The sequence below is a fragment of the Eumetopias jubatus genome, unplaced genomic scaffold (genome assembly GCF_037043125.1).
Source record: "Eumetopias jubatus isolate StellerSeaLion01/CBP00866 unplaced genomic scaffold, mEumJub1_p1.0 scaffold_11, whole genome shotgun sequence".
Lineage (NCBI taxonomy): Eukaryota > Metazoa > Chordata > Mammalia > Carnivora > Otariidae > Eumetopias > Eumetopias jubatus.
The window spans coordinates 125,636,622-125,660,983 of record NW_028274817.1 but is presented as its reverse complement, the minus strand read 5'-3'; the positions used below and the strand labels follow the sequence as shown (position 1 = coordinate 125,660,983).

Here is a 24,362-nt window from a genome sequence, read left to right as displayed (position 1 = left end):
AAATCCCTAGCAGACTCCCCCCTGAGCAGGAAGCCCCATACGGGGCTCGATCTGATGACCCTGAGATCATGACGTGAGGCAAAATCAAGAGTCAGACACTCAACTGACTTAGCCACCCAGACGCCCCCAGCCTGCCTGGTTTTGAATCCTAGCTCTGCCATATGCTAGTGATTGAAATTTCTCCAGATCCATAGAAGAATATTTTGAAGGTCCATTTGTGACTGAATATGGGCACCATGTTTCCATTAGTTCCTTCTCTAAAGAATGCTTGAAACCACCTTACCCCATGACCGTTAAATCTGCCCACCTCTGCTGATGTCACCTCCCCCAGCATGACATCAATGTCTTTTGTGACCTCCTTGCGTCAAATTCGGCCCCTTCTGTAACTCATCTCCTGGCCACTCCTGGGCTTCTCTTACCACGAGGTCCCCATGTCCATCGTCCCCTGATGACATGTACAATGTGGTCCCCCCAGCCTGCAGAACTGAAATCTTTATACAGCATTCAGGACTAGCAAAGTCAAGACCTGGCCGGTTGTCATTTTAATCCTCAACGGACCCAGCACAGACCTTATTATCAAAGACAAGACTCAAGAGCGCAGAAGAGGTCCACACATCCTGCTTTGCTCACCTGGAATGTTCTCCCTTCCCTTTCTCTCCATCAAATTTGTACTTGTGCTTGAAGGCCCAACTCAGATGTTTCATGGTCCTGAGTGTTTTGGGGGAAGGAACAGCCATAAGATAACTTTGAAGACGTCCTGCCCCTCCATTCCACACGGTCATTAGCTCCCTTTGCTGCGGCACAAAATGAGACACAAAAGACAGTGGACCTTGGGCTACTTTCAACATTGGCTATGGCATATTTCAATTTGGAATATGGACTCTCCATAAACGCAGAATCAGACAAAGTCCATAAATATCGGGACAAATGCATTCCCTATTCTGATGGCCCACAAAGCAATGAAGGGGTCCCAGGGTCAACTGCGCAACACCATTGACCTCCAAATGCCACACCCCCATCCCTACATGGACAAGTAATGGTTTAGCGGAGAAAGTATCATCGGCAGGATGTACAGAATATCATGAGTTCTCTATCAGATGCTGTCACATGGACATGAGCTAAGTCACACTCTACGTCAACAGGAATGAGGCAAATAATGGCTACTCTTCACCTCTAGAGCACTCATCCTAGTTGGCACGGTCGTCCGTCTGTACTGGTAGGACAAGATGCCAAGGTCGCGACGGTTCCAAACAGCAGACGCTCATTTCTCACTCTCCTGGAGGCTGGGAGGCTGAGATCCAGGCGGGGCCGAGGCTGGTTCCTCCTAAGGCCTCTCTCCTGGAGCTGTAGACACCGTGTCCTCCTCATGTCCTCACGTGGTGTCTCTGCCTCTTCTTATAAGGACACAAATCCCATCCTGGTGCCCACCATCATGACCTGATCTCAGTGTGATCACTCCCAAAGGGCCCACCTCCAATCCCATCCCATTGGGATAGGGCTGCAATCTATGAATGCAAGATAGGGCTGCAATCTATGAATCTTGGGGGGGGGACACAAACCTTCAGTCTGTAACAGTTGGCGGTGTGCACAGCGCCCCCTAGAGTTGTCCCTCACAGTGGCCCCGGGCTTCCTGTTTCCTACCGAGTACCTTTACCCCACACCTTCCTCTGCCCGAACGCTCTGTCCCTGCCATCTCGTGTCCTTCCTACTCAGCTTTTAAAATCATCTACCTTCTAGAGAGGCCACCACCCTCTCTAGAAGCCATGCCTGGCTGAGTTCAGACCCTGCCAGGCGCCCCCCAGGGCCTCTGTGTGCATCCCTGCATTATGCAATGTCACACTGCCGTCGTCTGGTTTAACTTTCGATGTCCCCTCCCCTTTGTAAACAATTCGTTCTTCACCACCGCAACCCCGGCACCTAGCCTGGGCCTGGCTCGGAACAGATGTGCGTAACACAATGTTTGTGGAATGAATGCATGAACTCATCTGAAGTCCTACTCTTGGGAAGCAGCAAGCCTAGAATCTACAAATCTGTGGGCAGGGAGCGTCCTCCCTGTGCTCAGAGTTGGCCAGCCTTTGATCTCGTGGCGCCTCCCACGCCTGCAGGGAGCAGAGCTGCCGAGCAGGTGTGCCCAGCTTCCCAAAGCGGAGGATGCCCATTGGCGCCAGGTGGTGCCTGATTCCCCGCCGTGCTGAGCGTTGGCTGGCGAGCACTGCTCTGGGAGGCCTGGGTCGGCCTTCAGCGCGCACGCACTTGTCTCACGGGCTCTAGGCTGTGGGGTTTGGAATCTGAGCACAGGGCTCATTAGCTTTTGGCAAAGGGATTGCAGCTTCGTTCATACTTTCCGCTTGGAAAGTCACCTCCCTTCCTTCCAAGCTGAGAGACAGGAAGTCAACACACGGAGGGTGGGGTCTGGGAGGGCCAGATCTCACCAGCCGCTGGGCTGGGGCCTCCACGGAGGCTCCTTCCTGCTGGCCGCCAAGGATGGAGAGCCGCTGGGGCCTCTTCTGTGTCACGGTGCTGGGCTTTCTGATGCACGTTCAAGGTAAGAGGCGTCTTGGCCCCGAGGGAGAGCCGCGTGGGTGCTGTGCTTGCGGTCCGGTTCCTTCTCAAAACTCCTTCCAAAGCAGCTTCTACCGAACAAACACTTAGAAGTTGCCAGAGGGGATTAGAGGAGACGGGAACGGTGCCTTCTGAGAAGGCAGAGGGGACATGGGGGCCACTTGGAGCCCGGGGAGCTGGACCTGGAAGTGCACAATGCGGACCAACAGCGCTTGGAAGCAGGCGGAGTTCTCTTGCTTTTCCGCTCTGCGTTTCAAACACAGCCCGCCCTACCCCGTGATTTAAGTTCGACGGGATGCGAGGGGTCTTTTAAATTCCTTGTTCCCGATGGAAAAGATTAGTTCTGCCCGTTTTCGTCGGGTACACGGGTTTGGATTCTGCAGCCTTCTGGATAAATGTCATCCTTCCTTGTTGCAAAAGAAAGTCATGTGAATTGTTTACGCACAAAGCTGGAGCTGGAGCTCACGGGCTGTCTCCCAGATGCGGGGCGGGGGGGGGGGGGTGGTGGTGGTGTTTGGTTTGTTGGAGGGTGGGGCAGGCGGCTATTTAGGCTATTTAGGAACTGTAATGAACTCATGAGAAACGGGACCAAAACAGCCCCTCTGGTCATGTTAATATTCTCCTTGCAAGCACGGAAGGCCGGGTGGGTTGGAGGATTGGGAAGTGCTCTTGGTTAGGAGTGGCAGGGTTGAATTCAGATGTCCCTGTTGTGGCGCGTCCCATTGATCGTGTTCGAGGTGTGTTCTTGGGAAGAGGCGTTGGTTGTCTGGGGGCCGATGGGATGTTGAGGGTCAGCTGGCTATCTCACCCAGCACGAAATGCATTCAGGAGCTCCTGTGTACAGGAAGAGACCAGTCCCCACATTTATCCGCCCAGGAGCCGGAGGGCAGAGCCCCAGTGTTAACGCAGAGATGCCCAGCTGCAGACCCAGCCCCTGCTCCAGGAAAGCGCGTCCCAGACTTGATTCTCGTCACCGTGCGGGGACAGCAGGAGGTTGAGCGTACCCCCTCGGGACAACTAGACCTTCACAGTGCCGTCCATTTGATGCTTTAGGGACACGGAAGGCAAATTCCTTCAGGAGCCACGTGATTCGTCGGGCATCTGGGGGAACGGATGCTGGGTGTTTAGCAGGTGCGCTTGGCGAGGCCCCGGCACCGGCCCACGTGCACCAAGTTCTTTCCGTGAGGGCAACGCTTCCTGCACCCCACGCACACATCAGCTTCCCAGCTGATTTTCACGCAGCCCGATGATGGTGCCGTGCTTGCCGCCACCTTATAGATGGGTAAACTGAGGCATGGGGTGAGGTTCCATCATGTTGCCTGAGGTCACGATGAGGAAGCAGAATCAGAAATGAGACTTGCCACGGCCAGCTTGTGGTTTTGGGTCTGTTGAGAAAAAAGGAACTATTTATATCTATCTTTATGTGTTTTTCCCCCCTAAATATATATTATCTCGTATATATATATTATTGTTAATATATTATTATATTATTGCATCACGTGCTGCATTGAGCTCTGTGGGGCCTTGTGGTTTGGTGATACTCGGAGGGTGGGAGGCGTGCCCAAGGCAACAAGCCAGGCCATGCTGGGCCACGGAACTCCAGCCCACGCTGGCTGCACCCCAGAACCAATCAAGAGTCTCCCTTAATTCTGCCTCTTTCCTCATGGCCCCCAAACTACCTTTGATCTAGCTGATCTGTGGGTGGGAAGGCCAAGCCCCAGATGGGTCATTTAACGCTGTTTTGTCACCATGCCCATCAGTGGGCCCGAACCTGCCCAGCTATGTAGAGCAGTGGTTCTCAATCCTTGGTGTGCCGAGTCACCTGGGAGGGAGCTGGATTAAAGGCCCTGCCCCTTGAGATGCTCATACGGTATGTGGGTGGGGCTCGGGACCTGTAGATTCAAAAGCACCCAGAGTGACTCCATGCAGAGTCAAGGCTCCCTTGAAGGGATGATGAGCAAGCACCGGGCCATCCGGTATACCCTTGGGGGGGGACTCACCGATCCATGGCATAAGGGGACAGCTATTCTGGGGTTCCCCATTCAGTGATGCATCGTCAGCCAGCACGGCCAGGCCAGAAGGCACATCCCCTAGGTAGGAGCCTCCATTGTCTCAGCTAGGGACCACTTTGCCCCCAGGGGACACTTGGCAATATCTGGAGTCATGGTGGGCTGTCACAACTGTGAGGGGGTTGGCTGGTGTCCTCAAATGGGTGGAGGTTGAGGATGCTGCCCAATGTCTGCCACACACGTCAGAGAGTGATCCAGCCCCAAATGTTGCTGGTGCTCAGGTCGAGAAATCTCACGTTAGCACGAGAGACTCCATCTCTCTGTGTGTCTGACCTATGTATCTAAATATTATCCATCTATTATCTGTCCACCTGTACATACATACATCTATTTGTCAATCTATTCATCCATTCATCCATCATTTATGTATCCATCCATCCATCTACCCATCTACCCATCCAGCCATTCATCTTTCTATCTATCCATCTATCCGTCCACCCATCCATCACTTATATATCAATCCATCCGTCCATTCATCTATCTATCCATCCATCCATCATTTATCTATCTATCCATCTATTGATCCATCCATCCATCCATCCACCCACCCATCCATCCATTCATCTATCTGTCCAACCATACATCACTTATCCACCCATCCATCCATCCATCCACCCATCCATCCACCCACCCATCCATCCATCCATCCATCACTTTTCTATCTATCCGTCCAGCCACCCATCCATCCATCCATCCATCCATCCACCCATTCATCTATCTATCCAGCCATCATTTATCTATCTATCTATCCATACATTCATCATTCTACCCACCTACCCATCTATCCACCCATCCATCATATCTATCTCTCTATCTATCATCTATCTATCTATCTATCATCTGTCTATCTATCATCTATTCATCTACCCATCCACCCACCCACCCATCTATCCATTCATTTATCTATCTATCTTCTATCATTATCATCATCATTATCATCATCGTCAATCTATAGACTCAAATTTGTCTTAAGGAATTGCCCCACAGGACTGTGGGGCTGGCAAGTCCAAAACCTTGAGGGCAGGCTAGAAACTCAGCTCGGATGTGACCTGCCATGTTGAGTCTGACTCCCTTCTTTTCTAGGAAACCTCATTCATTGTGTTTAAGGCCTCATCACATCAGAAGAGGCCCACCCACATTACCGAGGGTGATACACTTTCCCAGCACGTGATTGCAGATGGCAATCCCATTGATAACTTACTGGCACAGTGACATCTACACTAGCGTTTGACCAAACATCTGGGCACTGAAGCCTGGCCACACTGACACAAAATATGAACCATCTGGGTTCATGTTTCCACTTCCCGTGCCTGAGATGCCAACTCTGCAGGTTTTCCAGAGGGTTCCAAGGTCTTTCTGCCTGTTCTCAGCCCCCCAAGCTCCCTCAGCTGCATCGTCAGAAATACTCCTGTGTTTGTTTCTGTTGCAGGACTGGAATGGAGCCAGGGCTGTTAAATCTTTTAGTATCCCCACTTTCCCTGTGACCTTGAGCTACGCCCTGGGCTTTCCCTGTGACCTGAGCTACGCCTAGGGGGCTGTCTCTGGTGAGCACAGCTGCTGTAGAAATTGCCACATTCTGGAGAACCAAGGGGGCAAAGCGTGCAAAGTGTTGTGCCTTCTGCTGTGAGTGTTCAGATGGCTTTCCGGGGCGACCCTGGAGCAAATTCTCAAGAGTTTTCAAAACGTTTTCTTCCGATATTTTGTTTTTATCCTTGTGGATCACAATAAAATATGATCTGGACAAAGTGCGGATACTCGGGGGAGGTAGTTGGGAAACTTTGCTGGGCAGCGGGCATCAGGATTGCTGGGGGACGGGGTCAAGATGCAGAGTCCTGGGCCCCGCTCTGGATGCTTTCTCAGCTTTGCAGGTGGTCCTCCTGCGTCGGCAATTTGGGGAGCCCCTGCCTCTTATCCAGGGCACGTGGGGAGCATCTAGTGTCGTCACCCCAGATGACATCCGTCAGCCTCTCGAGTTTTTAAGGCTCTGTGTAAATATGAGGTCAGATTCACTGTATTCAGAGGTCTCTGGGGAAGCAGCAAGGTCCCATGTGCATGCAAGTCATACCCAAAAGGTGATAGATCTCCTTTTGCAAGAGAACAGAGCTGTTTCTGCTCAAGACCCATGACCATCCCTTGGAGTTTCCTGGGGTTACTGACAGGGCTGCTCTGAAGGTGGCCCACGTGGCATCAACTTGGAATATCTGCACACTGCGTGGACAGAGTCCTTCGTGGCTGGTGCAAAGCTGCCTTCCCTCCTTCTGCTGGGAAGAAACAGCCTGGAGCTCTTGTTTGGCTCTGATTTTCTTGGAGGGGGTGAGGACGTCTCAGATCCCGGGGGGGGTGGGTCAACTGGACAAAACAGGGAGGAAGGATGTCTTTCTTGTTCACATGGTGAATTTGCAGTCTGAGGTCCCCAGGCCAGCAGCACCAACACCCTGGAGAAACGTAGTTTCGGACTCGCCCAGACCTGCTGATCCAGAATCTGCTCATAAGCAGATTGTGGGCTGATCCGCATGCCCTTGCGGGTCTGAGAGGCACGGAGGCAGAAGTCCTGACGCTGAGGAACAGCGCTGGTGTGGACTCAGCACTCGGTGCGTGGCCTGCCGAAAATCTCCTTCCTTTTCCTCCTAGGACTGGGGCCGCGTGAGGGCCTCCACTCCATCCCACCAGAGCGTCCGGCGGTGATTCCATGGTGGTTCAGCTTCTCCTGCCAGTTTAAGTCTGTTATGGGCTGAACTGTGTCCCCTCAAAAGTCATAGGATGAAGCCCTAACCCCAAGATCTCAGAATGGGGTTGTGTTTGAAGGTGGGGGTCTTTAAAGAGCGGGAGATTAAGGTATAATGAGGTCATTAGGGTGGGCCCTGATCCCATAGGACTGGGGTCCTTCTGAGAAGATAGGATGAGGACAGGCACAGAGGGACGTCCACGTGGGGACACGGGGAGGACACGGGGTCTACACGCCAAGGAGAGAGGCCTCAGGAGGAACCAGCCTCGGCCCCGCCCGGATCTCAGACTCTCAGCCTTCAGGACCTGCCCGGAGGGAACACAAAGCGCCTGCCCTGCAAAGTGAAGTCCACAGCCCGCAGCCTCAGTCTCCCCCAGGAGCTGGAGGGAAACGCAGCCTCTCGGGCACACCCAGAGCTGCCGTGGTAGAGGCTGCACGTCACCCACGTCCTTGGGGGTCCACGTGTACGCATCATTCTGGGACACTGCCTTGTTGGGCGGTCTACATTCCACGATGGGTGTCTTGGCTTTTATGGTGAGCGTCCATCCTTTAGTCCTTTGTGACGAAGTACTTCCCCTCCCAGGACCGTGCGTGTCATCGCAGTGGAGGGCTTTCATCGAAAGGAGACCTGGGGACACTAGGAACCGGGACAACTGGTTGACCTTGCAAGAGCGGCTCAGCTGTAATCAGCTGCAGGGCAAGCAGGATGGGGTGGAGCTCGAAGGGACCACCTGCTCATCTCCACGGAGGGTCTGCACTGCCACCTCTGGGGAGAGAGTCCCTCATGGCGTCCCCCGCACGTGCATGCTGAGGCATGCATCCTGAGAACCCAGCCCTCTTGTATAACCCTTGCTGCTGCTGGAAACAGAAACCTAGTGAGCACCTGGAGACTCTTACGGATTTATGCACAGGTGTTCCAGTGGGAGAACACGGAGCCCGGCGGCGATGCACCCACACCCACCTGGGCGCATCACCCTTGGGCTCCTTATCACGGTCTGTGCAAACCTAAACGGCTCACCTGCACGCACTGTTAATTTTCTCTATCCTGGGGAAGAGCCCCCAAAACGTGCTTTCTGTACATTATATATATATTTAAGAACAATGGAGCAGAGTCAAAGGATTTGCCTGGAGGAAGTCACAATTTACTCTCTGGGCGTCCCTGCTCCAGTGCCATCCCCCATGGGGGCGATCCTCAAGGACAAGAACGGGTCCTATAGACGTGAGCCATGGACTCGGCGGCAGCCGGCCCGGAAGGATTGATTTCAATTAGCCCTCCACTCGGGGAAATCAGTCAAATCCTATGTGAAGAAATGACACATAATTGCCTGGATGGGACACAGATACAAGGACGTTGGTTGGAATAATAGCATGTTAGAGCCCGTCCACGTTCATGAGTGGGTGACCGGCCACGCGATGAGTGTGGTCCGCGGTCATTAAATTCATGCTTTTTTTTTTTTTTTTCACTTTCTTGTACTGGGAGCTTGCCTGGGGCTGATTTTCTCCTTTAGATCAGAGTCGGTAATTCAGTGGTTGTGGCGGTGAGGCAGGGAGGAGCTCGGGCGTGGGCTTGTGTGTGGCTCCTGGTTTGCATGGCGGCCCTGGATGAGTGGGCGGCGGGGACTCTGACAACATCGGCGTGGTATGATGATTATCCCAACCAGGGTCCTGCTGTTTGCTTTGCAGATTGCGGTGTGTCATGTTGACTTGAGGGTCTGCAGCAAAGCTGAGAAATTTGGGGCATGAAAAGTGCAGTAAGAAGCAGATGGGAGTCTCGTGGGGGTCGAGGGGTTGGCGGTCCAGGAGACGACAGCCGCTGGAGACGACAAAATTCCTCCAAGCGCTACTCAAAGACCCCAGATGGCTTTTTGTTTTTGTTTTTGGTGGAGGGAGGGGGGTCTTGTGTATAATGCTGACCGCCAGCCACCCACCAGCACGAGCCACTGTGAGCCCACATCCCCGGGATCTCAGCAGGATCACCAGCGTCACAACCCCAGGACCCAGGACGCTGCTTCCTCCCCGGGGTCATGGATCCAAAACATGTGGGTTTGATTAAACGTCCCCAAACTCACTAAGCAAAAGGGGAGACAAGATCAGAAACAGGTCTCGGGATACGAGCCACGTCATGTGCTCCGAGTGGAAAAATAATGCCGATGAGCGCAGTGGGCTCGTGAGCACCCTCCCTGCCTGGGTGTCTCCAGAGACTGAGGCCCAGGAGCAGCCTCGTCAGCCCGAGTGAGCTCCCAGCCCAGCTAGGACCTGAAATGCACGGGGACCCCTTGCCACGGGTGGGACCCCTGCCGTGTCTTGGCCGCAGGGGCTCCACCTGGCCGTTTCCCGCCTGGCTTGCAGGACTGGACGGTCCCCACACAGGTGCCTGATGCTGGCCAGAGTCGCCAACTGATGCAAGAGGTCCCGGGGAGTCCCTCCCCCCTGCATGCATAAGTCCTGCTCACACAGCAGCCCTTGAAGGGTAAACCCCACATTTCCAGGTGTGGCTGCCTGGTGACCCATGCGGTGACCCATCTCCCCCACCCAGAGCTCAGGAAGCATTTCCATCCTGGCGAAGGTACTGCTGACAAGGGAGGGGACACGGAGGCCGGGGAGGTTTGCAAAGGCGGGGAGGGGGCACCCTGGTTCCTGATGCACGCAGAGATCAGGAGGCAGAAAGGGATCCTACATGCAGCGCGTGGAGCCCCCACCCGCTGGGCACAGGCATTTGGAAGAGGCCAGCCGTGTGGGCCGGCAGGGCGGATAACACGGAGGCCTTTGCTTATCTGGGACGGCGGGCGTGGTCGAGGCATTTGGAGCAGCTTTCAGAGCGCCGGTGTTATTGCGGGGGTGCCTGGAACTCGGGGGGTGAGGCCCTGGCACAGAATGGCGATGGTCATTCCTGAATGTCAGGGCCTGTGGGGGTGGGGGGCCTGTGCATGGGAGCTGCACGGAAGGGGGTGTGCGCCCCCAGCCTGTGCGCCCCCAGCCGTCCCGCAAGGGGGTGTCTGAGAAGCCAGCCTGAGGCGGAGTGTTGTGCGTCCGCCCTGGACGAGGATGGCCAGAGAGAGCCCCTGGGGCGGCAGATGGAGCCCAGGCTGTTCCTGCACGAGTAGCAGTCAGAGGCTGGAGCAGAGCAGACCCTGGCGGGGCAGACGGGGCCCCCCCTGCCCCCCAGGGACATAGCCACGCCTCCACAGTTGGAAGCCGCTCAGTGTGATTGGCTCTGGAAGGGGGCACGTCCCCCGGGGCCTTCAGGGTGGACCGCGGGGCTTGCTGCTCACTGCACACCAGCCTAGGGTAGGGGTCCCCCACCCTCAGAGGCTTGGGCTTGCCGAGCAAAGCTTGCTGCACGCGGAGGCCACCCAGCGTCCAGGGGTCACCTGGTTCCCGACGCCCAGACTCCTTCCCAGGGCGTGGAGCTCCGGCAGAGGCTGCCCGAGGGTCCAGTGTGAATTCTGACTCTGCCCATAAAGCCTCCCAGGAAACCGGCTCCTGGTCTGTGGTCACCGGGGTCTGCGGAAGGGGGCTGGAGACGGGCTGCTGGTGGGACTCCTTTGCAGGCAGTGGAATGTTCTGGAAATAGAGACAGGTGATCTTTGCATGACCCGGGGAACGTGCTCCATGCCGCCCAAGTGTGCGCGTTAAATGGGCGAATCGTCCGCAGGGTGAATTCGATCTCAGCGAACCTGTTTGGAAAAAAAAAAAAAAAGTTGTCACCCCCAAAAGGGGATTCAAATGGGCCAGAATCGGAAACGTCCTCTGACGTCGCTCTTGCAATTTTGGGAACAGCGAGAGGGGCTAATTTGTGCGGGAAGGAGAGTCTTGATGGGCAGGAGAGGAACCTGGGGTGGCCCAGGGCCATCCTCAGCTCATTTAAAAGATTTTGGGTATTTTTTAGAGAAAATACACACGGATAAGGGTCTCCAGCTGAAGCATTTCAGATGGAGAAATTCCGAGAGTTTTGGTGAATGCAGGAGGTGGTGCCAAGCATCAGCACCCTGGGATTGGAGAGCATCCGAGTCGTCAGCCCCGGGGGGCTCCCCGTCCCCAGAGCTGGAGAGCCCACACTCCCCGTGCCCCCCATGCATGTTGATCCACCCAGAGCTTCTCCGAGTTGAGCCAGCAAAAAAGCAGAAATACGTCTGGGCTCCTGCCAGGATTCCGGATTTCTTTGCCAGAAACCCGCAGAAATTTGTGAGCTCGGGGAGGAGGGCCTGGTTCGGAGTGTTGTGCAAAGCCTTCCGGGGAAGGTCCTGGAGAGCGAGGGGGTGGCGTGTGGCCGGGCCTGCATCGCACACCCACCCGTAGAAAGGAAAATACCCCAAATTCTGCATATGCATTTCCCCCCCGGGGGGGCGTTCTCTAAGGTAGAAACAGGGGTGGGAACTGGCTCCTGGGGACCCTCTCCCCAAATTCCTACAGCGCAAGGACTCAGTCAGAGGTGAGAGAAGCCTTTGTTCTCAGGCCCCGGTTTGCAAAGCGAAAGTAACACTTTCCTGGCTCGCTCGGCAGGGGGAGGTTTGGGCTCCGGGTTCAGTGGGAAAAACAGTTGGTTTCGAGTCCTTGTTGCGGTCAGTCGGGCAGGATCGCGTCCCAAACCGTGGCTTCGGGAGCAGAGGGACAAGCGGGGTGCACCTTGCTAGTCCTGGTGTGAGCCTCGGGCCGTGGCCACCCCTCGGCCCGATTTTAAAAATATGAGTTTCTGTCCCTTGACGTGAGGGAACTTCTCTTGTCTCGGAAGTGCTGCTGTCTGATAATTGGGGTGTTTCGTTGTCGTGAGAAAACGGGCACCCTAGAAACAGCTCACACATCCCCTCCTCTGGGAAGACCTCCAGGTGGGCTCACACAAGAAGAGCAATTGCCCGCTGCCTCGTTTTTCTGGTCCCCAAGGCAACCTGTCCCTCCCTTTTGGGGGTGCTCATGCACCTGTCTCCCCTGAAAGAGCTAGGAAGCAGGGCTTGGGGGGTTCACTGGCACACGCCCAACAGCCAGCGGTGTTTGCAGAACGCACGGATGCTCGGCGTTTCGGACACATACCCGTGTTCTGCTCGGGAGGGAGCTAGAAGGATTCTTTCCTCCCTGGAGGCTGCAACGCCGTAATAATCTGCTGTAAGATGTGTCTTGGGTGAGGGGCACCCAGCTGCTTGGAAAGATGAGATACTCATCTGACAAACACACTGGGGGGAGGTCGAGACACTGCGACCCTCCGCGGAGCTCTCGCAGTGGGCTGGCCTTTGCGCCGAGGCCCCTGTCTGGCTGAGCGCGGGCAGATGGGGCGGAGGGGAGCAGCCTGCAGCCAAGAGCCAGGACCCCTGACGTCTCCCGTCCGGTCCACTTACACCCTCCGTGCTCCCCACAGGTCAGCGTGACTTCGACTTGGCCGACGCTCTCGATGACCCCGGTGAGTGACTGTATTCCGGGGGGCGGGCGGGGGGTTGCTTCTGCCGCAGCTTGGCAACTGCTCTGGGGGTCTGCGGCATCTCCCTCCCAGCAGGTTCTCCATCCACCTCCGTGGACGGGGCTGCTCGCTTTCCCCGGAAAGGGGGCGTGGGGTTGGAGAGCCCCCCATGCCCTGTCTTTAGCATTTTTGAGCCCAGCTGGACGTGCTTGCTGCCAGAAAGCTGAATATTCAGCTCCTGGACCATGCAGGAGGGTCCGGAATCGGGTCCAGCTGGGAGGCACGGAGTGTCCACACCTGGATGGGTGGCACACACACACGGTGGGATGGGGAGGGGGGTCTTCTTTTAAAAGAAAGACAAAGGCTTGTCTGCTCTGAGAACCATCATCAGCGGGTTCTGGCTCCGGCAACATCCCTCGGTCCCTCAGCGCAGGTAGACAAGGGGTGGTAACAACAAGGACGGGCTGGGCACACAGACCCCTACCTTACAAAGGACAGAGACTGCCTGATGCAAAACCACCCACCCCCATGGGGATTTTCCCCATGCACGGAGGTTTTCGCTGATCTGAACCACCATGGAGCAGATAGGGGGTGACGGTCCGCATAGTGGGAGAAGCTAATGGTGGACGCACGCCAGGGTGGAGACTCTGTTTCCCCCGTCAAGCTGCAGTGGGGTCCTCAGGCTTCACTGTCCCCGGTGTGCACAGCTTGGAGGGCACGGTAGCCCCGGGGCAGATGGTCCGTGCACGGAAGGAATCTGACTCAGCCCCGGAAAGGAGGGAGCACTGGCACCTGCCACCGCGTGGTTAGACCGTGAGCACACGTGATGCTAACTGCAGGAAGGGAGTTCAAGCACGTGGTCTGGTCTGCTTGGAGGACACGTGGTCTCGTCTGAAGCACGTGGTCTCATCTGCTCAGAAGGAGCCCGGCCATCGTGCACCAAGGCCGTCCCATCCGTCCGCCCTCCGCTGAGCTCCTCTTGCTCTCCGTCTGCTCCCCCAGACCCCACACGCCCTCCGCTGAGCTCCTCTTGCTCTCCGTCTGCTCCCCCAGACCCCACACGCATGCTCACCCACACTGTGCTTTGCACCCCAGGCACCGCTCAGCCAATGTCCACAACCTTGAATGCTGGCCTCACGGTTGTGCAATCACCCGGGGGCTGTGTGCACCCCCATTACACAGTCCCCGGTATCCGTGGGCACTCAGGCAGTGTTTGTTGACTGAATAAACACATACATGAAAGAGAGATGACACGTGGCTGCCTTCCTGATGCACGAGGCACCACATACGTGCCCGCCGGCCCTGGATGCTCTCGGCTAAGTCGGCCTTTGTGCAAAGTATCTCTCCCTCGCCGCCGGAAAGCCTTTGTTCTAACTTATGTGCCCATGAGCCGGGCGGACCACCTCACTAAATTTCCTCCCACCATCCCAACCCTGCACAGCTCCCGGGGAGGACAGGCAGGTATGGATTCTAAGCGTGTTTGCTTTCTTTCCCCCCCCACAACAATACACGATGAGACTTGTGTTCAAAACACATCATATTCAGTGCCTTGAAATTTTCCCTTTTTATAAGGGTGTTAACGGTTCTTTCTGTGAGCTGTGCACAAATCTTCGATGCTGACTGGATTTGTTTTTTTCTCTTTGTGCACAGAACCCACCAAGAAGCCAGGCTCAGGTGAGTATGAACGCAGGGCGTCCACGTGCATCACAATGAGGACAGCTCGCCAACAGGAGCGGCACGGTCAATAATGACGAATTGCGTGCTGGAAGGCTGCTCGGGGAGTAGATCTGGAAAGTTCTCCCCACAAGAAAAAAAGAATGTGTGGTAGCTGGTAGCTATGGTGATGGGTGTTAACTAGATTCTGACCTGTGCAGAAATACCCAATCGTCATGTTGTAAGCCTGAAACTAATATAACCTTATATGTCAATGACACCTCAGTAATAGAGACGTGACATATACGACATACGTGTTATGATATACAATTACATAGCACATAGGTGGGTCACATGCAATATACATTCTTAAATTATATATAAAATAAATAACATATTTATATACCATACAATAAAATACAATGTCTAATTATATATATTATATAGCACAAATAGAGCACACATGCTATATATTATATACAGTACATACATTATTAAATTACATATAAGGGGCACCTGGGTGGCTTAGTCAGTTAAGTGTCTGACTCTTGGTTTCAGCTCAGGTCATGATCTCAGGGTCCTGAGATCGAGCCCAGCATCTGGCTCCACACTTAGCAGAGTCTGCTTGAGATTCTTTCTCCCTTCTTCCCCCTCCCCCTCTGCTTCTCCTCTGTCCACTCTCTCTCTCTAAAATAAATAGAGAAAATCTTTTAAAACATAAAAAAGTAAATTACATGTAAAATAAATAATATATTTATATACCATATAATGAAATAGAATATAATTATATACATTATAGCATATGTGATATACATGTAAAGTAAATAATATATATAATTTAATAAAATGTAATCTGTAATTACAGACAATATATATTATGTAGCATATATACTATATATAAAATAAATAATATATTTATATTATATAGTATATAATTATATATGATATACTACATTTATGACACACACATAGTATATATTATATGTACCATATATTATTAAAATATATATAAAAATAATATAAATATTTAATATATTTAAATAACATAACATTTAACATATAGTTATATATAAGATATAATATAGCATATATCATAATATGATATATAGTATATAAATAAATAATGTATTTAAAATAAAAGAAAGAGAGAGAGAGATAACCAACAACCAAGAGAAGAATATGTTTACTAAGAAAGCATTGACATCAATTTAAAAATACACCAGGAGAATTTGTCTGCCTTTTTTTTTAAGTTGCACGCTGAACCTTATCATTAAGCCTGCACCTGCTAGCATCCTGGAGCTCTAGCACCCTCTTGCCACGAAAGTTAGCTTCTAGGAACAGTGTGTGTGTGTGTGTGTGTGTGTGTGTGTGTGTGTGTGCGCGCGCACATGTGCACCCATGTGTGGATTTTTTCTTGAAGTTGCAGTTTTGAGATTTTATGTCTCTAGACTCAGTCATGTCCAGCGGGTCGATAGTCATCTGTAACACCGTGAACAACAAATGTGAATAAGATAGAAAATCTATAGCCGCGCAGATGTCCTTGTTTTATAGGCTGCTCGTAACACAAGGCTATTTCTCTCCGCTAAAAACGCTATGTCATTTTCCCCGCAGATATCTACCCAAAACCAAAACCACCGTACCACCCCCAACCTGGAATGCCAGACGACAGTGGAAGTAAGAATTTTCAGCCTTTGGGATCCTTTCAAACCTGGTTTTGTGAAGCCCACCTTGTCTTTACTGGGGGGGCGGTGGTCATCAGGGTGCTTTTGAAATAAGGAGCAGCTTGCTGTGCAGGAAACTGAGTCACACTCCTCAGCAGGGGAGGCCAGAAGGTTGAACCGACATTGTTCATTTCATTTCCCCTTGCTCTGAGTGCTGGAAAATACCGTGTGATCAGAGGTATTGTACATTCTTGTGATGGATTTTTAATTAGGCTGAGGACAAGTTTGTAGGGTTCCAAATTATGTCCTGTTCAAAAATGCCCACCTGTATGCACTGTGCATGGCAAGTCATTTCCCCTCTGTGTTTCCTTGGCTTCAAAAACCTGGCAGACCCAGTTCCCATAAATTTTTTAATAAAATAAAATAAAGTAAAATAAAATAAAAGGAAACATTGTCAATAAAGTTCTTAGCGATGCAACAACGCCAAAAACCTAAAACCTGCACAAAATTTCAATGAATCGTGATCCTTGTTTTATGTGCCTTTGTCTTTGTCCAAGGAGAGTCTTATTGTATTTTAAGTAATTTCATGAAGAATTCAGGAACTGGTACTTGGCGATAGGCTACACCTACCTGCGAACTCCCTTCCTATCTCCCCGTCTCCCCATCAGAGTTAAACATGACACTGAATTTTGTATAGGTGAGCTCCCTCGCTTTGCTTCATTTTGATTTCTGCTGGATGTGTGCACCTAAGCGACGTATTTTTTCATGATTTCCTTTTGACCAGCTTCAGCAATTTTGGCCTCCCTGACCTCCCATCTCTGCAACCACCAATCTGTTCTCTGTGTGTATGACCTGGCCGTTGCTTTATATTTGTTTTTTTTTAAGATTCCACATATAGTGAGATGGGTGGCCTTTGTCTTGCTTGTCTCGCTTATTTCACTTAGCATAATGCCCTCAAGTTCTAGCCATATTGTCACAAATGGCAGGATTTTCTTCTTTTTCGTGGCTAAGTAATATTCCATTATATCTATATCTGAATATATTGCAATGTATACATTACATTGCAATATCTATATTACATATAGATACAATATATCTCTCTCTATATTGCAATATATACATAACATTGCAATATACATATTACACAGAGATACAATATATCTATATCTGTATTTATTATAATATATACATTGCAATATACGTATTACATATAGATACAATGTAATATATACAATACATTGCAATACACATATTACATATAGATACAATATATCTCTATCTGTATCTCTATCTGTATATATTGCAATATACATATTACATATAGATACAATATATCTCTATCTGTATATATTGCAATGTATACATTACATTGCAATATACATATTACATATAAATATATCTATATCTGTATATATTATAATATATATTACATTATAATATACATATTACATATAGACACAACATATCTATATTTGTATATATTGTGATACATACATTGCAAAATATATATTATGTTCTCTTTTATACATATTACATGTAGATACAATCTATCTATCTATCTATCTATACATTACATTGTAACATATATATTACATTCTCTTTATCCATTCATCTATCAATGGACCCTGGGGGTGTGCTTCCATCTGTTGGCTATTGTGAATAATGATTCAGTGAACATGGGGGTGCAGATACCTTTTCAAGAGAGTAATTTTGTTTTCTTTAGATAAACATCCAGTTAGTGGAATTACTGGATCACAGGGTAGTTCTACTTTTAATATTTTAAAGAAACTCCAAACTCTTGTCCACAGTGGCTGCACCAGCTTGCATTCCCACCAACAGTGCAAGAGTTCTCCCCTTTCTCCACATCCTCGCCAACATCTGTTGTTTCTTGTCTTTTTTGTAATAGTCAACAGGTGTGAGGTGATATCTCACCGTGCAATATACTCTTTAGTTTTTATTATGTGTGCACTTTCTAGCTCAGAGGTAGATACTCGTGTAGCACAGGATGATTTAAGAATGAGGACAGTCTGTTACTTCTGCAGGGATGGGCACATTTCTGACCAGGGGTCTCGACAAGGAAGCCCAGACACAGAACCCAGGGAGGGTGGAAGTCTGAGGTGTGACCAGGGCTAGGGTGTCTTGGTACCTGAGAGAGGTCAGAGCCAGAAAACAGTGGGAAGGGAGAACGTCCTGTAAGCAGGGCTGAGGTGAGTGGCTGTTCTTCTGGATAATAGCTAATTCACTCTCTACCTCATGCAATGCTTAAAAATAAAGTGGATTACAAGCCTAAGTATGCAAAGGAACACTTTACAAGTGTTGGAAGAATAGAGGGACGCATCTTATGAGCTCTGGGTAAAAAGAATCCTCTTAGTTGAGATACAAAATAACACCTAAGTGTCCATCAGTGGGGTGGTTGTGGGAGACGGGTCACAGAATCAAGGGTATCAACGCACGGTGTCCACGTGCATCACAGTGAAGACGGCTCGCCAACACGCGTGGCACGGTTAATAATGCCGAATTGTGTGTTGGAAGTCTGCTCAGAGAGTAGATCTGAAAACTCCCCACAAGAAGAAAAGAATATGTTGTAGCTGGTATGTATAGTGATAGGTGGATTCTGAAATGTGGAGAAATACCTAGTCATCACGTTGTACACCTGAAACTAATATAATCTCATATGTCAATTATACCTCAGTAATACAGGTATGATTTATAGAATATATGTATTCTAATATAGTATATAATTATATAGCCCATAGGTAGGCTCACATGTAATATACATTCTTAAATTATATATGAAATAAATGACATAGTTATATACCATATAATAAAAGACAATATATAATCATATATATTAGATAGCATATATAATATGACATATATACAACACATGTAAAGCAAATAATATATTTATATAATATAATAAACTAATATGTAATTATATATAATATATATCATATATTTTGTAGCATATACACTATATATAAAATAAATGATATATTTATATTATATGGTTTATGATTATGTATCGTGTAATATATATAACACACAATATATATTATATGTAGTACATTATTAAATTATATATATAATAAATAGTATATTTATATAACATAATAATATTTAATATATGTTATATAATAGCACATAAAATATGTATCATATTGTATGATGTTTGATATGATGTTATTTGATATTATATCATATGATATATTATATATAAGTAAATAATAGAGTTAAAATAAAAGAAAGAGAGAGAGAGATAACCAACAACCAGGAGAAGAATATGTTTAGTAAGAAAATGTTGACATCAATTTACAAATGCACCGGGAGAATTTCTCTGCCTTTTTTTTTTTTTTTTAAGTTGCACGCTGAACCTTTTTATTAAGCCTGCACCTGTCAGCATCCTGGAGCTCTAGCACCCTCTTGCCAGGAGAGCTAGCTTCTAGGAACAGTGTGTGTGTGTGTGTGTGTGTGTGTGTGTGTGCGCGCACATGTGCACCCATGTGTGGATTTTTTCTTGAAGTTGCAGTTTTGAGATTTTATGTCTCTAGACTCAGTCATGTCCAGCGGGTCGATAGTCATCTGTAACACCGTGAACAACAAATGTGAATAAGATAGAAAATCTATAGCCGCGCAGATGTCCTTGTTTTATAGGCTGCTCGTAACACAAGGCTATTTCTCTCCGCTAAAAACGCTATGTCGTTTTCCCCGCAGATATCTACCCAAAACCAAAACCACCGTACCACCCCCAACCTGGAATGCCAGACGACAGTGGAAGTAAGAATTTTCAGCCTTCGGGCTCCTTTCCAACCTGGTTTCATGAAGCCTGCCTTGTCTTTATGGGGGTGGGGTGGTCATCAGGCTGCTTTTGAAATAAGGAGCAGTTTGCTCTGCAGGAAACTCATGCAGGAGTCATGCTCCTAAGCAGGGGAGGCCAGAAGGTTGAACTGACGTCACTCATTTTGTTTCCCCTTGCTCTGAGCGCTGGAAAATACTGCGTGATCAGAGGGTATTGTACGTTCTTGTGATGGATTTTTAATTAGGTTGAGGACAAGTTCCTTTCCCGCTTGTTTGTAGGGTTCCAAATTATGTCCCGTTCAAAAACGCCCACCTGTGTGCACTTGTGCATGGCAAGTGATTCACCCTCCATGTCTCCTTGTTTTTAAAAACCTGGCAGACCCAGTTCCCATAGATTTCTTAATAAAATAAAAGGAAACATTGTCAATAAAGTCCTTAGCAATACAACAGCGCCAAAAACCTAAACCCTAAGACCAGGTAGAGCCATGTGAGGCTGGGCTAAGCCAAGGGCTTGCAGAAGCATTCCTAAAATCCCCTTGCTATTTTCCGGCAGGTATCTACCCAAGGCCGAGGCCACCCCCTCGCCCGCAGCCTGGCGGTTCTGACGGCGGTGGAGGTAAGCGCATTAAGACGGGATTCGGAAGCGTTGGGGATGGATGCACCGTCCACATCGACGCTCTCGAAATTCCGTCCTCAATGGTGAAATGGCAATGGTTTTCGAATGTCCAGAGGCTGTTTTATAAGGAGTGCACTCCAATGTTGGGGATGGAGGATCCACCCTAAAATCCCTCCATCAGGGTGCACACGTCCTCAACTCCGTTTGCTGGAATGCTCTACACAGACCCCATGCCCTCCCCAAATTCCTGGTCGTGGCATCCAGGGTCCTCCAAGATGTTAATGAGGGGTCATGACGGACGCTGGTCACGGCTCACAGATGTTTCTGGAGATCCCACTTGAAGCAAAATTGATGAGAAATCACGAGCTCTCTCATGAGCTCTCCGGAGTCTCGAGACAGCCTCTTGAAGATGCCGCCATGTCTTGGGCGGCTGGCCCTTCCTGGATGGCAGGACAGGTTTCCGGAAACTGCTTTCCCAGGGGTCCCCACAGCTCTGGGGGGTGTCCCTGATGGAGCGATTTTTGTGGAGAGAAATTGGACAGGTCACTGCCTGATTTTGCATTTCGCAGTTTTATCAGACCCCGCGTCGGACAGCCATGCATCTCCATGGGAGTTTCTCAGAGACAGGACAGAGACCAAATCATAAATATGGGGAAGGGGAAAGAGGTGCAGGCTGACTATGGACAGTCCTGCAAACCCTGAGAAGTTCCCCTTGGATGTCATCTGGGTCCCCAATAGCTCAGTCCTATACACACACCCTGGGAGGGCAGGGGGCATTGGAACTCCACAGGGAGAGAAAGGGGTTTGGGGAGATTGGCGAGTTGTGCAGACAGATTTTGCCCACAGATGCTTAGGGCATCCTAAGTCCCTAAACATGCATCTCTGGAGCCATGTCTTGGCTCTTGGGGAGAAAGCATGCAGGCTTCAGGCATCTGGGAGCAGCGAGCAGGTGGACGCCTTCTATAGGGTTTTCCAAGCAGGTGGATGCCTTCTGTGGGTTTTCCAAGCAAGTGGATGCCTTCTGTAGGGTTTCCCAAGCAGGTGGATACCTTCTGTGGGTTTTCCAAGCAAGTGGATACCTTCTGTGGGTTTTCCAAGCAGGTGGACACCTTTTGTGGGGTTTTCCATTGGATGCACATCTTCCAATGCTCAAGTCGTCTGCATGCATCTGCGTGGCATTAGCAACCACCTAGCTCAAACGTGACGGCTGTGGGGTCTGTGCCAGGACCTGCCTCCCTGTGGGTGCAGGAGACACCTGGGAGGTGGGCAGGCTGTGGCTTGTGGCCAGTGCAATGACAAAATACTCAGTTTCCTATCTGTGGACGGCGATCGTTGGCCATGGGTGCTGTTGCTGCCTCCTGGCACCCCCTTTACACCCCGACACCCCAGTACGACTCACATCCGGCAGCCGGGTTCTGCAGATAGGCTGCCCCCCGCCGCCTCTAAAGGCCCCGAGGTTTATTCTGATTGCAAACACTGACGTTCCCCCATTGGCCCCAGTGGGCAGCTCAGGGCCCCTCGCCAGACTTCATATGTCAGCATCCCCAGAAAAGGGTCAGGGCAGTTGGTGCCTAGGAGAATGTTAACAAAGGTAATCACTGAACCCCAAACTGAGCTTTGGGGACCCAAGTGCACATTAAATTTCACTGTATTTTGATTTAAAAAAATGCAAAACCGGCTCAGGGTGTAAGCAAGCTTATTCAAAAGAGGGCAGGGAAATTCTGGTGAGCACGCATCACCCAATGCCAGTGTCCCACACGGGAACATGCGGGAGGCTGCATGGTGTATCCGACGTGTGTGTTTGCTAACACCACCAAGCCGTTAACTCGCTTCTGATACACTGTGCCCGAAAATAGCCCCGGATCCCGCAGGGTAAGGGCTCAGTCCCAGGGCACCGCCCCCAGTTGAGACAAGAGTTGCAAATGCAGGTTGTCCTCTGAGCTTCTGAACGTCTGGCTATAGGTCGGCGGTTCCCAGGGCTCCGTTAATTTGCTAGAGTGGTTGACGGGACTCGGGGAAAACACGGGTGCTAGTTTACCCTACCGGGTGTGATAAAGGATATGCACGAGCTCTCGGGGGAACAGGTGCATGAGGTGAGATCTGCAGGGGTCCCGAGGGCAGGACTTGTGTCCCCGGGGAGGGGCGGTGCATCCCCCATGCGGCATGTGGATGCGTTCCGCTACCACGACTCTCGCCGAACCCCGTCCTTTTGGGTTTTTGGCGGGCTTCAATCACGGAAGCACGATTGATTAAATCGTGGGTCACTGGGGATTAATTCAACCTCTGGCATCTTCCCCATCCCCAGAGGTCAGGGCCACGGGATTGCAATTTAGGACCCGCTCGTCACAGGGGGGCTTGGTGTCCTCGGCAACCAGCACCCATCTTTAAGGGCTTTTCAGAAGCACCTCCTTTCACGTCAGCTCAGGTATGTTTGGAAATTCCACGGTTTCAGTATTCAGAGGCGGTTCCATAGTGTTTACGTGAGCACATGCTCTGTGCCGAGGCTGGTCCTTGGTTCTCGGCATGGGCGTGTGGCAGTCACCAAGCGGACGGGGTTGGATGGGACAGTGGGAGCTGTGGAGTCCCACCCAGGGTGGAGGTGGTCTTAGCCCAGGGGCTGAGGCAGGAAGAGAAGCCTGCATTCGGTGCAGAGGGCATGTGCAAAGGTCCTGGGGCCTGGGGGTCTGAGACATGATAGATCACTGTCTTACTCTGCATTCCACACCTCCCTTCAACTCTCAGATCATAAGGGGCCCGTCCAAGTACTTGCCCTTCCCAGGCTGCCAGGTCCCCCATACCTTCTCCCCACAGGAAGAATGGTGTCCCACGTGGACGGCACTGGGAACACCTGCAGTTTGGTCCCATTGTCCCGGTGTCCTGCAAATGGTCTGCCCCGCTCTCCACAAGCTGCCCATGCGTCTGTCATGCGGGCTGGGGTTTACGGAGCACTGTCTGTACAGGGTCTCAGGGATGCTCTGTGCACCCCACAGGTTACTTTGGCAACACGGACCGGGACGACGGCCGCTACCCGCCCAGACCCAAGCCGCCCGCAGGTATGCCCGCGGCTTCTCTCTCTTGACTGGGGAGGTGTTGGGGAGGTCTGGGTGCAGAATCGGCCCCGAGCGGAAGATGCGCTGCACAGGGCATCCGTGTCCCACGTGTCCTATGCCTCATCGGAGGGCGTGCTCCGTGCACCTGTCCCCTCTGGAGGTTTGTGTCGTGGGCAACACTAGCCACAGGGCAGATTGCACTGACAAGTGGTGCTTGTGTCTGTGTAAACACGCGCACGTGTGTGTGTGTACCCGTGTGTGCACGTTCCTTTAGAGCTCGGCACACACCTGGGCCTTGCCTTTTTCCGGACACTTCTGTGCATGGAGGTATCCTGCAAGGCGTGATGTGTGCTTGGCTTTAGAGGCATCCAGCTCTCTCTGTGTCTCTATGCTCGTGTACGGAGACCTGTACAGACCTTTACACATGCACCTGGATGTACGCTCGTCTCTGTACATCTTTACTTAGGCATAGATCCCTCATGTATGGGTGCACGTATTTATATATCTTTATATTTGTGTACGGAGACCTGTACAGACCTTTACACATGCACCTGGATGTACGCTCGTCTCTGTACATCTTTACTTAGGCATAGATCCCTCATGTATGGGTGCACGTATTTATATATGTTTATATTCGTGTACGGAGACCTGTACAGACCTTTACACATGCACCTGGATGTACGCCCGTCTCTATATATCTTTACTTAGCTATATATCCCTTTATATACATTTATGTAAACATCTTTATATGCATATGTCTCTATATATCTTTACGTATGCATATATCCCTTATATATATTTATATATACATAAAAATATATTTTATATATATTTATATA

The 24,362-nt window shown here is 50.5% G+C and overlaps 1 protein-coding gene across 3 annotated transcripts in view; it reads left to right on the top strand.

The window, feature by feature from the left end:
• Positions 1-2,236: 2,236 nt before the first annotated feature.
• XG (Xg glycoprotein (Xg blood group)) overlaps positions 2,237-24,362 on the top strand; it is a 37,965-nt gene continuing 15,839 nt past the window's right edge. Inside the window, exons 1-7 of one of the 3 annotated variants that reach the window (XM_088028889.1) lie at positions 2,237-2,545; positions 12,707-12,748; positions 14,396-14,419; positions 16,010-16,072; positions 19,774-19,836; positions 20,411-20,473; positions 23,464-23,526. In XM_088028889.1, coding sequence (XP_087885015.1) covers positions 2,485-2,545; positions 12,707-12,748; positions 14,396-14,419; positions 16,010-16,072; positions 19,774-19,836; positions 20,411-20,473; positions 23,464-23,526 — 379 coding nt within the window. In that variant the 5' untranslated portion in view covers positions 2,237-2,484. The remainder of the gene's footprint in view (positions 2,546-12,706; positions 12,749-14,395; positions 14,420-16,009; positions 16,073-19,773; positions 19,837-20,410; positions 20,474-23,463; positions 23,527-24,362) is intronic. The other 2 variants (XM_028114992.2, XM_028114991.2) reach the window with 2 other exon arrangements.